The sequence below is a fragment of the Hippocampus comes genome, unplaced genomic scaffold (assembly GCF_001891065.2).
Source record: "Hippocampus comes isolate QL1 unplaced genomic scaffold, H_comes_QL1_v1.1 scaffold248, whole genome shotgun sequence".
Classification (NCBI taxonomy): domain Eukaryota; kingdom Metazoa; phylum Chordata; class Actinopteri; order Syngnathiformes; family Syngnathidae; genus Hippocampus; species Hippocampus comes.
The window spans coordinates 913,944-930,299 of NW_017806277.1; the positions used below are offsets into that span (position 1 = coordinate 913,944).

At 41.6% G+C, this 16,356-nt stretch overlaps 1 protein-coding gene across 4 annotated transcripts in view; it reads left to right on the forward strand.

Annotated features, from left to right (window-relative positions):
• igsf9bb (immunoglobulin superfamily, member 9Bb) overlaps positions 1-16,356 on the forward strand; it is a 77,637-nt gene that overhangs the window by 24,751 nt on the left and 36,530 nt on the right. For all 4 annotated transcript variants that reach the window (XM_019857765.1, XM_019857767.1, XM_019857769.1 and 1 more), the window contains exons 4-7: positions 178-329; positions 3,136-3,253; positions 11,604-11,745; positions 12,783-12,928. In XM_019857765.1, the coding sequence (XP_019713324.1) occupies positions 178-329; positions 3,136-3,253; positions 11,604-11,745; positions 12,783-12,928 (558 nt within the window). The remainder of the gene's footprint in view (positions 1-177; positions 330-3,135; positions 3,254-11,603; positions 11,746-12,782; positions 12,929-16,356) is intronic.

Genomic DNA, 16,356 nt, shown 5'->3' on the forward strand with positions numbered 1-16,356 from the left:
ACACACACACACACACACACACACACACACACACACACACACACATTTATTTATTTCTTTATTTATTTTTTCCAGAATTTTCAGAAAAGTCCACTTTCATCTCTGATTCATACATATTCGGGATTTTGCAAACATTTAAAAAAATATTTTTACCTTCTCTTCATCCCGACTCCCAAGCCCCTCCCTCTTTCACAGATACGCCACCTCAGTATGTTGAGGCCAAGGAGGGAGGAAGCATCATTTTGACCTGCATTGCCTTTGGCAACCCCAAACCCTCGGTCAGCTGGTTGCGGGAAGGCAACCTTCTGGTCACCAGTGCCAAGTATAAGGTATCAATATTGAATTTACTCACTTGAGATATTTCATGAAATGGGACATGCGTTGCGTTTGGAAGCAAAGCAGAAACTCATTGCACTGTGCGTACTGTATTGCTCAAAACCACGCTATCTGAGACCAAGACTAGCCTGGATCATGACATGATCGAGGATTTTGGGAGTCGAGACTGAATCAAGACCAAGACAACCCAAGATGGAGAAAATACTAAGACTATTAAAATATATATATATATACACAGTCATACCTCGGTTTTCGACCATAATCTGTTCCAGATGGCTGTTCGAAAACCGATTTGTTCGAAAATCGAAACCACGCTCTTTTTAAAAAAAATCTTTATTGAACACGTCTGTTCACCATGGAACGCTAAACGGGGAAGCGTCACTTCCTTGTCTACCCGAGGAAGCGTCACTTTCTCGTGTAAGGAAGGTGGCAGGAGTCAAGTGACGCATTCAAGTGCGCTCAGTTTGTTCGAGAACCGAATTTCAGTCGTCATCCGAGGCATAAAAAACTTGAAATTTTTGGTCGAAAATTGATTTGGTCGAGAACAGAGACGTTCGAAAACCGAGGTTTGACTGTTTTATATATATATATATATATATAAATAAGAATATTCATCTTAGAGAGAATTTTATTCACTGCTTTTCCAATTAAAGCAAATCCGATTGAAAAAGAAACTATTACAAGTCCATAGGCTGACACAACATTGATTCAAAATACAGACGCTATCCTATTTACAAACACAATTCTAAATTAACTTATTTGAACATCAGCCAATGTGGCTGATGACTCTCTAAAGATACCAGCCATTCAGAATTTCCACAAGCCAATTTTATTATTATTTAAAAACTTTTATTTCAACTCCCTCACACTATCCGGGCTGGTTGCAGTCTTATCTATTATCCACTCAGCTTTCCTGCAGACATTAAATTTTCTAATAATCAATTAACCAGACATCAGTGGATCAGAACTTAATGGATCTGGACTGAATGACATCTTGGTGGATGCCAAATTATGTATTCATTGATTCATGCATTCATGCATGCATTAATTCATTCACCCATTCATCCTGCCTCTCCCAGATGATATTGGCAAAGTGGCGGGCTCGGCAGGTAATTGAAGGGCACTCAGCTATTGTTCAAAACTGAATAACTATTGAATAAATTGAATAAATATCTGGCAATTGGCTGGCAACTAGTTCTTTTCTTCTCCACCGCTTGCCCACCATTAGCGAGGATAGACTCAAGCAGACCCACGAGTGAGGATTAGCAGTACAGAGAATGGATGGTCACATGAATAAATATGCAAATTGTAGAACATTTTCATCTGTAGAATCAGCAATAGGACACAATTCAGTGACTGTAAACAAACACCATAAAACCTCTGCTCAAATTCCAGGTTTTTATGGTAGCAGAAAAAAATGTGTCCAAGATAATATTGTATATATTTAAATATTACTACATGTATTTTAAAAACTTTTTTCCCACGATTAATGTCACCTATAACCTGTACAACTCAACCTAAAAAAAAAATACATATACCTGTATAATATATGATGAAGAGGGGCAATACAAATAAGTCAGATAATGATGGTATCACAAGTGTGCACACTTTATAACTGGCGGTGTGGCTGTCTTCAGAATGAACCAAACTCTCAAACACATTCAACCTTCCTCTCATGTTAGCTTTCTGTTTTCTGTGATGTTTGTGGGTCGATAAAATTTACCACAACAGAAATGTATAAATAAATAAAACTGAGGGGTATAAAAATACATCTCAGTGCTTTTGGATCATGTGGTTTTTTTCCCCCAGCCTCACCTGCTCCCGTTTTGGGCATTGAGAATGAGTTTTTTTTTTTCAAGGATGGACTAAGCAAGGACGGGAATGGGTTTTCGTCCTTCCCCATAATTGTCTCTAACCGTCAAGTACCGACACACGCCCATTTCATCGACAACTAACAGAAACACGGCCAATCTGTCTTGCGTGTGTAATACGCCAATGCACTACTTCTGACCAAATGTGAAATATCACGACAGGTCGCTTGTCTCGTGCGTTCACCGTGTTTGTATGCGGGAGGGAGTGACTTCACTTCCGCATTGGGAACGCACTGGCGGAGCACAGGGAGGCATGGGTAAACTTATCTCTTAAATGCATTCCAAAGTTCCGCTGCTATGAGAGGTTTTTTTTTCAACAGCTCGCAACATCCTCCGACTAAAGAGGACCGCCCTGGCCAGCGCCAGCTTTGTCAAGCTGGTCTTCCAAAAGGGGAATATGTGACTCTTGGTTGTACCCCACCTATAAGGGGGCAGTTTGAGGAGGAGAAGCAGTAGGGGGCCGAACATAGCTACTGAGCTTTAAATAATGTTTAGGAATTATGACACCTTTGCCGTTATCCTCTGTCCCACGGCGTCATGCACGGACGCTTTTTTTTCCCCTTGGGCAGGGGGACGGACTGGTGACTTGCCAGTACGGTAGCTCTTTAAATGGATAAAGACGGATGGGAACAGGGGATGATTATTTTATGAATAAGGATGGAGGGCCAATGATGGAATGGTGCCCAGGTTGCAGACGAGGGACGGAGGACGGACCGGCAAAATAGGGTAAAGTGCCCATCTCTGTCTGTCACAAACCGACATTAACAAACTGAAATAACTTAATTGAAGGAGTCTAAAGGAAAAAGGCTTGACATTTACACCCATAACATGTCAAAGGAAAAAAAAATGACACTATAAATCAGGGAACTAAATAGGACAACCTTAACTGCTACGAGTGGTCTTAATGGCGACCCCTTTGTATGTTCAGGTATTTGATGGAAGTTTGACAGTGCTATCCATCACCCGAGAGGATCGTGGTGCCTATACATGTCGAGCCTTTAGCCCCCAAGGAGAGGCCATTCACACAACACGACTGCTCGTTCAAGGTGGGTCGCTCCTTTCTTTTCACTATCTCATGCTCGTGTTATGCATTCATTTATTCCAAGGGGAAGAGGCCACTTGTTTTTTGAACAAGGATCCCTTCACCCTACATAAAAGAACCAAAATGAGTGAGGTGACAGCATTTTGGAATCGAACAATCGCTGGTTGTTGTATGTACAAGTATGGACAGGGCTTCAGTGGCTGCAGTGACTTGATGCACCTTACCCTAGAGCAGAGGTGCCCATTACGTCGATCACGATCGACCAGTACAGGGGTGGCCAACCTGCGGCTCGCGAGCCACATGCGGCTCTTTGGCCGGCTCAATGCGGCCCCCGGGCTTTAAAATGACAAGCATCGAAAACGCCTCGGCAGTGGCGCTGTCATTCAAACAACGGCGTTAAATACACAGAACTTACTACGTCAGCCTGTCATCAATCCCGTTACTTGATTGACATACAGGGCAACCAATCAGATGACAACTGAATCACCGCTCAGCGCAAACCACGGTGCTTAGCGCTTATGATTGACATACAGGGCAACCAATCAGATGACAACCGAATCACTGCTCATGCGCAAACAACAGTGCTCAGCGCTAAACGCTAAGCTAGTCAGCGAATTATCTCCGATTTTAAAGCAGGGAGTCCAATACGTCAATCGCGATCGACCCGGAGCCCGCGGACTGGTCCCAAGTGGAGCGCGAACGTTGGGAGGAGAAAATAGGGCCGAAAAAAACTTTGTGTGTCTGTGTGTTTCGATTTCGTTCATGTTCGGTGACGTTCCGGCTGTCGCTCATCTCGGCGTGCGTGCGTGCTTGCGTATGCGTGCGTGTGTGTGTCTATGCTTGCACATGCGCGATCGGGTCGGTCGCGGGAGGTTCGTCGCTTCAAAAGTCGATCTTTGGTCAAATACGTAGCAAGCTGACCCAAGTAATAAGTAACCACTGCAGCTCGTGTGTGTGTGCGTGTGTGCGTGTGTGTGTGTGTGTGTGTGTGTGTGTGTGTGTGTGTGTGTGTGTGCGCGCGCGCGCGTGCACGTGCGTGTGCGTGTGCGTGTGCGTGTGCGTGTGTGTGTGTGTGTTTGTGAGAGTGATATGGCTCTTTGCAGTAAAACAGTAAAAAAATTGGCTTTTAGTCTCTGACTGGTTGGCCACCCCTGGACCAGTAGATCAAGGACTGGCCCCAAGTCGATCCGAGGGGTGTCGGGGGGGGGGACCCAAACAAAAAATTTGTGTCTCTGTGCATTTTAGTAATATATTTTTTGTGTTAATGCACACTGCACTCTAATCATTCTATCAGTGTCATTTTCACAAAAAGCATTTAAAAAACAAAATAAAATCAAGCAGATCATCTTTAACCTACGGTGACATGTGACTGCGTCACCGGAAGTTGTTAGCGCTCAGCAGTCTGCAGTTGCAGCTTATGATTAGAGTTGTTGCGCTATATCTTTTATCGTTATCATTATTCTCATTCAGAGTTTGTTTTGTACAATTCACCGAGGGGACGGGCAAAGAATGGGAATCCGGAGGGTCGAGAGAAGCATTTTAAAACGGTACGCGTGAGCTACGATCGTTAACAGGCTGCAAAAGTGCTTCGCACGCCTCAGCATCAGGCTATTGCTCATCATGGCATGCGTGTGTACGTGCGTGCATGCGTATGCGCGCGTGCACGGTAATGGGTCGATCGTGGGAGGTTGGTTGATCGAAAAGTAGATCTTTGGTCACAAAATTTTGGGCACCCCTGCCCTAGAGGCATGTATGCCGAGAGACCATGAATGAAGTATGAGTCTTTAGACCAAGAGTTGGCCCAAGATCAGGGTCACCAACCTTTTTGAAGCTGAGAGCTCTTCTTTGAGTACTGAGTCATGAAAAATGATACGTTTGATTCACACTTTTGAAATAACAAATTTGCTCTAAGTAAGTCAACATCAAATTTTAATCAGAGACGGATTTACCTGTGGCGGCCCGGTAGTCCAGTGGTTAGCACGTCGACTTCACAGTGCAGAGGTACCGGGTTCAATTCCAGTCCGGCCTCCCTGTGTGGAGTTTGCATGTTCTCCCCGGGCCTGCGTGGGTTTTCTCCGGGTGCTCCGGTTTTCTCCCACGTTCCAAAAACATGCGTGGCAGGCTGATTGAACACACTGAATTGTCCCTAGGTGTGAATGTGTGTGTGGATGGTTGTTCGTCTCTGTGTGCGCTGCAATTGGCTGGCAACCGGTTCAGGGTGTCCCCCGCCTACTGCCCGAAGACGGCTGGGATAGGCTCCAGCACCCCCCGCGATCCTGGGGAGGATTAAGCGGTTCGGAAAATGGATGGATGGATGGATTTACCTGTCCCTAAATATACTTTTAATGCTAATTTAAAAAATGTCTTACCTTTCTTTCTTGTGCATCAAGTTTTAAAAATATTTTGTTTTTCAGTTTGACCTATAAAAGCTTGCGCAATACAGATTTTACCATGCGTTGTCATTTATATCAATGATGTTTAAAAAAAAAAAAAAATTAATTCATAAATATTACTTGGAAACACATTACTGTACTACACGTATTATTGTTATCATCATTATTATGAAAACCTGATGTGCGAGAGAAAAAAATGAGGGCAGATTCTGAATCAGTGTGAAAAATTCTGATTTAAGAACAATTCTAAATAATATGATTGATGGTAATAATTAATGATTTTCATTGATGTGAAGACACTGATCATGTTAGTGATTTCTCACAATGAGTAGGAAACAGATAAATATCAATAGACAACACTTTCTTTCGATAAATCTCTGCCAGTGTTCACATTTTCAAAGGGTCACGTCTACAACAGTACAAGGAAATCACAATGTCTCATCACTGGATAGCTGTTTTTAGAAAAGACTCACGGCCGTTATGAATGTGAAACCATATAAAGTCAAGAATCATGATTTATTCGACTACTGTTTCAGTCACTGTGATGAGGGGTTTGGTAACAAGAAAATGCTTACAATATCTCTCTTATTTATTACCTATGAGAATTTGAAATTTTGGAACATATTATAGCAAACATTACAGAAGCTGACATGTTTGATTTGCTTTTCCCGAGCCACATAAAATTATTACAGAAGCTGCAATATTAGGCCCTCGGGCCTTGAGTTTGACACTGTGGTTTAACTGCACATTTAATTGGCTCATCTTTACCAAAAGAGATGGTGTGCAAATATCCCACCTCATTTAAGTTTGATATTGGAGCACCAAATGCACAGACTTGCCAAAACCAAAACTGAACGCTGCAAAGTATGATGCAATCTCCAGGGATTAAATGTTGACAATGAGCAACCAATCAGATTGTGCTGGAAAGGAGTCACATACTGCAAGACAGATCGGCTTGCTGTGGCCATCGGATTAATAAAAAAGATAGATGCCGATAATCGGCAAAATGCCAAATATCGGCCCCGGTAATCGGCTCTGCTGATGATCAGGGAGCACTGAGAGCATAGTAGTAAAACAGTGGAGCCGAATTGTGACAGATATCCAAAAGCATTAGTAAACTAAATTAAAAGAAATAGTAAAACAATTGTAACTAAATAGAGTGACCTAATCCTTTCAGGGATGGTGCTTACTACAGTGGACAGTTTATCGTGTTATCAGGTTACAGAGTGCATGAAAGAGTAAACGCTGCCCTCAATGAAAGCAATCCTGAAAATAGATTTTCAAAAAATGAGTTTTGTATTGTCCAAGAAGCTAAACTACAGTCCAGAGCCCTCACATTTACTCTATAATAGAAGTCACACACAACGTAATACCCAATCACCAGTCAGCACCAGAAATACACATTAACCAATAGTGAATGATCAACTACATGAAAAAAAAAAGTGCTCTGAATCATCTGAATCCAGACATATACACTTTTTAAGCAGACTGTATATCTACTTAAATATATCTGAATGCCAATGATGTTATTTTGTGCAACCACTTGACGAAATAAAATACAATTTGGTAAATTCAATCACCATAATTGACACTAGCTTATAAACGTCCTGAAAAAAAAATATTTTGAATGAATGCAAATAAGTGTAGATTCAGGTGAAAAAAACCAAAAATGTGAAGGAGCGGAGTTTTCCGCAAGTGTGTTAAGAAAAAAAAATCAGAACTGTAATAATGCCGGGATTCACTGTATATGGTTGTATGGCACAGCGCTACCCTGGACTGGTTACCAAGGAATTGCAGGGCACCTACAGGCTACATTCACACCGCAGGGTATAATGCCCAAACGTTTTATCTTCTCGTTTGCATTCAAAAAACAAATGTGCCTTCTAATATGAAGAAAATGTGTCCATGATGTGACATGCACAAAGCATGACGTTGAGCGAAATGTGGAGGGAAAAAAAGAAAAGAAAAAAACATCACGTGGCACAGTGTCTACAGAAGTAAGGCTTATCGTTTCATCATCTCATAATGCCAGAATAGCAAAGCGGGAGGAGGTAGAAATGTTTTGGGGAAATGAGACCACGCTCCTCTATCCTCTTTTTTGGAGACGTCTACTAAAGATGACATCATTTCATAAAAAACGAATGGCATCGGTCTACTTAATGCTTCATGTTGTTCAAGTGGGATTCATTTAAAGTCGGAAATAAAGACAACAGTGTGAGTCAAACACTTTTGCAAATTCACGAACATATTGGGTCCGATGTGAACGGATGAGTGTAGATACTGCAGACGCATCACACAACTATACGATTTATATCCACATACAAGAGGCCCAAGTTGGATGCCCATATTAATACCAGAAATCAAAATGATCATTTCAATATAATTTTTGGACATCGGCCTTTTCCTCACGAAGCGACATTAAGCTGTAGTGAGTGCCTCTGGAGAGAAAGACATTGTGATATCCATTAATTTTTTGGTGCTGACAAAAATGTTGACAATCGGCCATAATGTGCATGGCCTTGCCGAACATCCGTCTTTCACTCTTTCATGGCTCGCAGTTGATTTATCGATTGGGGTGGGGGGTAATGGCCCTGATATCGGTGAGATGTCACAAGTCACAATGTGCCCCCTCGTGTAAAATGTGGTCCCCCCCACAATGCCTTCTCCTTGCTACTGCGGCCGTGATAAGGCTTCCACAGAGAAGTGCCAATTTTACACCAACTTTCTGTATGATGTTATTTTCTTCACTCTAATTGCATGTGGCTATTAGCGCTGGTCTTAGTGAATTAGATGTTGTTTATCGTTGAGACTCATTTGCATCGGGGTGGGCAATTTCTCTGCCAAATATATGCACATTACCTCATTTAAATACACGCAATTACCACCAGTGCACCGCACAGTATTCTGCTTGGCATCACAGTGTGCTTTGTGTTTGCTCCATTTTTTTACCATTCAGCGCCACATAAAAAACACAAAATCCTTTCGTAAAATCCGCCTGTTTAGATTTGACATTCTCACTCGATTGTTCATGTTTACAATAATGATCTCAGAGCTATCACCTCATGGTGATGGATGGGTTTGTTTGTCCCAATGTTCTTTGGAGCTAAGTTGTCTGGGGCTTTTGCCCCTGGCAGGCTTACCCAAGGCAAACAGTTCCTAGTTAAGGGACCAGTCAAAGCATGGCACAGAAACCCTCTATGAAAATCAAAGTAAGTGGACCTTGTTTTTCACTTGCTTGGTCAACGGGTCAACCTGGCCTGTAGGTGCGAGTGCCTGGTGGCCTGGCCTTCAGCCAACTTTTTACTTTTACTGAGTCAGGAAAGGTCAGTAAGAAGTAGATTTTTTTTTCCACTTTTTAAAATTTAACTTTCTGGACATCTCCCTGGTTGAAGTGTTCTGCTCGCGGGAGGCCTCTGAGACAACCCGGTACATCTTTTCACGGCTGGCCTGGCTACCCTTCTAAAGAGCTGGAGAAACTTGAAGTGGAACGGGACCTCTTGGCTTCCTGGCTTAGGCTGCCGCCCCCATGACCTGAGCCCAGATAAACGAAGGGATACGGATGGATAGATGGATGGCGAGATTGATACTTTACTTGTCCAGTGAAGGAAATCAAATAATGGCCAAGCATCTAGAGTTTTCTTGATGATGTTGATGAGGCGTTTTCTTCATCAAAGAAATAATTTAGATCATTTGTTGTCTGTGAAACGCAAGTCAAGAAATTTTGAAGTCAAGTACTGTGTTCTCCGGACTATAAGTCACAGTTTTTTTCATAGTTTGGCCAGGGGTGCGATTTATACACTGGAGCGACTTATGTGTGAAATTATTAACACATCATTTCACAAGTTATTTTCACATTAAACCGCAAAAGGGCGCACTAGGCCTGTGTTGATAAGTCAATGATGAGTCTGACGTAAGCGACGTAGAAGAGGAAGCACTGCATCTTCTACCTCCGGAGTTGGCTGAGTTGTTTAAAACTGACACCGAGGATGATGATTTCATTGGATTTAGTGATTTGGAGGGACACTGATGGTTAGTTGGTATGTTACATGAACATACCAGGCACATTCTCAGTTCGTTGTTTATGCGTCATTTAACGTTAGGATATTGTACACTTATTCAGCCTGTTGTTCTCAATTTTTATTTTCCTTTCAAGGTGACATGTCTGTTCTTGGGTTGTATTTTATCAATTAAATTTCCCCCCAAAATGCGACTTCTACTCCAGTGTGACTTATGTGTTTTTTTGCTCTTTATTATGCATTTTATGGCTGGTGCGACCTATACTATGCCGTGATTTATAATCCAGAAAATACGGTAAATGGAATATTTAACTATTAAGACAAGAATCAAGGCAGCAATTGAAGATTGTGACCCTATTTACAATTATGTAATGAATGTCGAACCAATATTCGTGACCCTGAAGATATGTTTTCTTTTCGGACTAGGAAGGCAAAGCCTAAGAAAAGCCTCTATGTTCAGATGACCAGCTGTGTAGTTTATAGCAGTGATGGATTAATAGAGGTCCTCCTGGAAAGCCACTGAGCTGCAGATCAACTAAGAGTGTACAGTGCCAGCAAATCTCCAGCTCTCAGCTGGTTCCAAATAGGGCAGGTTGGCACACAGGCGCGCACACACATGAACACACTGCTTGTCTGGCTAAGGGGTGGCAGATGGAAATACTCTGCCTGTTAAAGGATCAGAATGTGGACCACAGATCAAAACTAACATATGGGACTAGCAATCTGTGTGTGTGTGTGTGTGTGTGTGTGTGTGTGTGTGTGTGTGTGTGTGTGTGTGTGTGTGTGTGTGTGTGTGTGTGTGTGTGTGTGGAGGGGGGTATTCTTGCAGTAATATTAATGAATGAATTCAATGATCCAATGTTTGCAAGTTGCTTTGACCAAGTAAAGTTTAACAATATGTTTAAAGTCACAACATCAAGTTGCTTTTTTCCACCCAAGACACTTAAAAATGTTGTGCAAAGAGGATCATCCATCTGGCATAGCAAGGATCACTTGATAAATTGTCATAATCCTTTTTTTTTTGAATGCAGAATAATTGTGATGGCACTGAAAGGGAAACCGTGCATGTGTTGGTGTTAATCTCTTTGTGTCCAAAAAGAAGGGAAAAAATGTCTATGCTGCTGTTGTATTACTTTATATTACCACACATTAACTATGGACATAGTTTTAATGTCAAAGCAAGGTCGTTAAAAATGGAAATAAAGTGTGTGTACCGTATTTTCCGGATAATAAATCGCTCCGGAGTATAACTCGCACCAGCCATAAAATGCATAATAAAGAAGAAATAAACATATATATAAGTCGCACTGGAATATAAATCGCATTTTGAAGGGAAATTTATTTGATAAAATCCAACACCAAGAAAAGACATGCCATCTTGAAAGGCAATTTAAAATAAAAATTTAAATAGAGAACAACAGGCTGAATAATTGTACGATATGATAACGTTACATGACACATAAACAATGAACTGAGAATGTGCCTTGGATGTTTACATATTAAGAGTTATTCAGATAACTATCGCATAAATAACATACGAATAAGTTTACCAAACCACCAGTGTCGTTCCAAATCACTAAATCCAATGAAATCTTCATCCTCGGTGTCACTTTTAATAAACTTCGCCAACTCCAGATGTAGAAGATGTGGCGCTTCCTCTTCTACATCGCTTATGTCAGACTCATCGTCGACTCATCAACACAGGCCTAGAGCACCTACTTGCGGTTTAAGGTGAAAGTAACGTGAAATGATACATTAATCTGCTAATAATTTCTCACATAAGTCTCTCCAAAGTATAATTCGCAACCCCTGCCAAACGATGAAAAAAAACCTGTGATTTATAGTCCGGAAAATACGATACTAGGTTATGGGGCTGGGCAATTCAGTTTGAGTGATACAGTACTGCATATTCCTTTTCCTGTTTCTTGTGTGTGTTCTACACCAGGCCCTCCATTCATTGTCTCACCGCCAGACAACATTACAGTCAACATCTCGCAGGACGCCTTCTTCACCTGCCAGGCGGAGGCCTACCCTCGGAACTTGACCTACTCCTGGTTCTGGGAGGAAGACAATGTCTTTTTCAAGAAGTAAAGTTCTGATGGGATTTATTCTTGTTCATCGCATCACACCCAAGTGTGTGCCTTCTGTTTAGCCTCCTTTTCATTTGTCTCCGTGTTCTTTCTTTTACAGTTTAAAAGACTGCATTGGAGGCATTATTATAGTGCTTGCGTCAATTCCTGTAATATCGATCAGTCTGCAGAATTATGTCCTTTTTGGGAGCATTCGTTTTCAACGAAAGACTTCTTTGACACGCTCAGTTGTAATCATAGCATCCCTCCTTCCAACTAGGGCAGTTCGAGCATCGTGCACAGATGAATGCAAAAAAAAATTGTTTATGCACTGCTCTCATGGCTGAAAATTGATTTTCTGAGCACTTAAATACTTTTTATTTCGGTTTCTATCAGATAATATGGACAGCATGATATTCAGGAGTGACGAGCATAAATTGACTTTTTTTCTTTTGAACGCGGTCGTTGGAAACAAGAAAAGTGAAAGAATATAAATTAAACGCACGGCAGAGAGCAAAGTTTTTTTCTTGTGGAAAGTCTAACCAAATCATTTCAAATTTCATTCAAATTAATATTCTTTGATTTCTGTGGTCCACATAAAAGTAGCTCCCAAATATTTTGTCTGGTTTTGGTTGGATTAGGAAAGGAGACATTTCAACATGAAGATGCCTCGACACAACTTGGATTGTTTTGGCAAATCTTCCTGGACCATAGTTTGTTTTTGTGTCTGTTAACTAATTCTTTGTCAAAATGAATGTCGTGCAGCTCCACTTTGGGATGGGTAGACACAGCGAAAGTCCAATTGTGCCAATATTCTCTGCTCAATAAAATTTCACAGTCAAAAGGCTGAGGCATGACACAGTTGTGGAATGTGTAAAGTAAAATGACTTACAATACTCTACATGAAACATCACGCCAAATAATCTGAGATTCGATGAAAAGTAATAAAACAAAAGAGCTTCTCATCAAATAGTCAGGCTAGTCACATTATGAATCTTATTGTAAAATGAGAGGTTAATAAACTCATTTGATGTTATTTTCCCCTTACTTTTCAGTGACCTAAAGCGGAGAGTCAGTGTTCTGATTGACGGTTCCCTGATCATTGTCCAAGTCAAGCCAGAGGATGCTGGGAAATACACCTGTGCTCCTAGCAACAGCCTTGGCCTACCACCGACTGCCTCTGCTTACCTGACTGTGCAATGTGAGTGAGCTACTCAGCAAAGATGGTCCCCATCTTCTCCTCTTCTACTTTTGTGTGCCCTCCGTTTTCTTATGAACTCATGGCATGAATATCCATTCATCCATTTTCTGTACCACTTGTCATTAGAATCACAGGTGAGCTGTATTCTACCCCAGCTGATTTAAGGCGAGAGTGGGTTACACCCTGACCTGGGATATTCATAGCAGACAAAAAAACTGGACAAAATAAAGATTCACATTCACCCCCCCCCAAAAAAATCTGCAAAAACAGAGTGAACATGGAGAGAAATCATTTGAAATATTAATACAGCGTGCTGCACAGCATAAAGATATTGCATGCAAATTAGGTGCTTGAAAGATGTACCGTATTTTACGCATTATAAGGCGCACCTGAAAGCATTCAATTTCCTCAAAAGGCGACAGTGCACCCAAGAATTCGATGCGCCTAATATAAAGAGACTGTAATTCTCTTTATATTCCCCATTGAGTTGTTTTCCTGTTAGTGTTCCTCTGCCATCTAGTGGGGATTATTAGCAGGAACAATTGGAACCGAAAAGGGTTCTGCCTGACACTAATTGGGCCGCTTATGGATGTGAGCCCGCGAGGTTTGTGTGCCTTTCTGTTGAATCAATTGTCGTTAGAACTTTTGTCTTTCATTTATTGTTTTGTAATGCCATTTGTATTTATATGGTTGATGTTGGTTTTTGTGACCATGGCTTTGTTACAGCTGCAGCGGTTGTGAAGGCTCTATATAAATAAAGCTGTATTGTATTGTATTCCTTTAAGCGTAACACCATCTAGTGGATGCATAGCGCAACCACAGCCCCTACTGTAGCCTCTATTCTCTGCCCCTTATAATGCAGCAAGCCCTATATATGAAAACAGTTATAAAAATAGTCCATTCATTGAAGGTGTGCTTTATAATCCGAAGCTCCTTATAGTGCAGAAAATACGGTACAGAAAGCAACTGTGTGCTAACGACAATGTTATTCATCATACAACAAACTCAACACAGCAATGTGTCGTTACGGTCATAACTAGTTGGAATATGCCAAACGGCCATGACTTGTTGCAGCCTAGCTAGTGGTGAGCGATATTTCTCATCATGTGTTTTTATTTGGTCGTTGAAAATATGTTCTCATGGCTAGTGACAACTACAGAGCTTGGGGACTGCTGCTTATTTTATCAATAAATTATGCGTGGATGTTTGTGTGTGGACAATGTGCATTGTTCGAACTTCAATGCCAAGTCAATATTTACAAAATCTTGTGATTGATATATTCTTTAAAACTTTCAGATATTAATTTGTAATTGTACTAATCATTTAGCGATAGAGATATAAAACAAATGCAAGAACAAACATATCTATATATCTATCTATCCATCCATCCAACCTTGTGCACAGTCCCACTGTAATGTTCCTGACAGAAAATATGAAAATCAAGATGAATTGTTCGGGAAGTGAATTTCTATGGTTTGGCAGGACTGGTACATCAATGTTTGTTTGCCACAATAAAGACTGGTAACCATGGCAACAGCTCTAAAGATTCCACAGATGGTGTTTAGTTAAACATCGCTATTGTTGTACAGTATTTAAAAGAAGAAACATCTTACCTCCAGGGCTTTTGAAATCATGCAAATGAATTGCTAAACAAGCCATTTTTGAAGAGTGAGGCACTTCTGTTGCATAAAATGGAATTGCCCAATTCAAGGAAACTCCAGAGCTACCTTATCATTTGTGTGAAATATGTAGACCAGACCACCTAAAAATATGCCTATCCGTGTTCTCCCCACTTACCACGCTCCCAGTGACCCGTCACTCATCGCAAGTAACTACTAGAACACATTTACAGGGTTTTGACAGTTGGATGTGGAGCAGAATGGCAATACTATACTGACACCGGCAGTAGTCAAGGCAACAGATGTTTTGCATTCCCTCACTGGCCCGCCTCTTCAGATTATTCGACATCAACGTGTGCTGTGTGTGACAAACAGAAGCAGGCAACACCAGTCTTGGGGAAAGAGGGAGGGAGGGTGAGGAATGGGATTACATCATTGCTGTTAAAGCAGGTCTGTTTCTCGGTTCAACTGCAGAGGGCTCTCTCTCTCTCTCTCTCTCTCTCTCTCTCTCTCTCTCTCTCTCTCTCTCTCTCTCTCTCTCACACACACACTCTCCTTCCCTCGTGATAGTATTATTGTCCATCATTAATGCCCATTTCATCTGCTCTGCGGCCTACACTGTAGTCTAATGCTATTCCTGAATTCCACATTTGCTCTCAATTATTATTTTGATTTAAAAAAAAAAATTATCATACTCTGTTTAAAATCTTGCTCCCACAATTTTCTATCGCGTCTATGGCAGCCTCTCTCCCGAGGTACTTTCCAGCGAATAACTGCATCTTGCAGTGGGAACCAGCGGGTCATGAGCAATAGCGCTGTCTGCAAGCAATGGCTGTGTCTGTGAGCTATTTTTAGAAACTTGGCTGATATTCTTGTCTGTGGTAGTGGTAGCAACTCTCCTCTGGGCTCTTTATGCCAAAGTGCTGCCAAGCTGGTGGTTTGGACTTTGGAGGTTGCAAATTTTAATTCGTCATTATCACAATAATTTCTTGATTCACTCGGTTCCACCCTAAAACTCCGCCCCCTGCCCCCCATCTCCACTCTTTCGCAATACCAGATGTCATTATCACAGTCACAGCACCTCCAACACTCCTACCTCCTCTGCTGGCTTCTCTCTACCTTACGTCATCTGGAACATCTCTCACTCTCTCTCGCTCTCTCTCACTTTCTCTCTCTCTCTCTCTTTTGCTCTCATGCTCTGCCTCGCTGGTCCTTCCTCTGTCATGCCAATAATTTTCACTCAAACTCCTCCTCTAACTTCCACCGCCATCATTTTATTATTTTGATGATATCTAATTTAGGTTGCATTATTGGCTTTCTTACTACTGTATTTTCACGACCATTCGGCACACCGTATTGTTGGGCGCAGTCTCAGTAACGGGTGCTATTTCTGTATTTGACACATACACAAAACACACTGTATTATTGGGCACAGCCAGGCACGGTAAAACATACGCCAGCTTAAACATATGGCATGCATGCACGCACGCTAAAAACACGTTAGCTTGAAGCATACGGTAGCATGCATGCACGCTAAAACATACCAGGTATGTTAGCTTAAAGCATACGGTAGCAGCTAAGACATACGGACACATGCTAAAAACACGTTTTTAAAAAGGCAACGGAAGCAAAACTGAGTTCGGTTGTACTTTATTTAGCCATTTTAAAATGTACTCACGCGACTGGTACCTGCTAGGGGCGTGCCTTTAGCGTCCTCTTACACGCCCACCCTTCACTCATTGGCGACTGGTACCTGCTAGGGGCATGCCTTTAGCGTCCTCTTACACGCCCACCCTTCACTCATTGGCG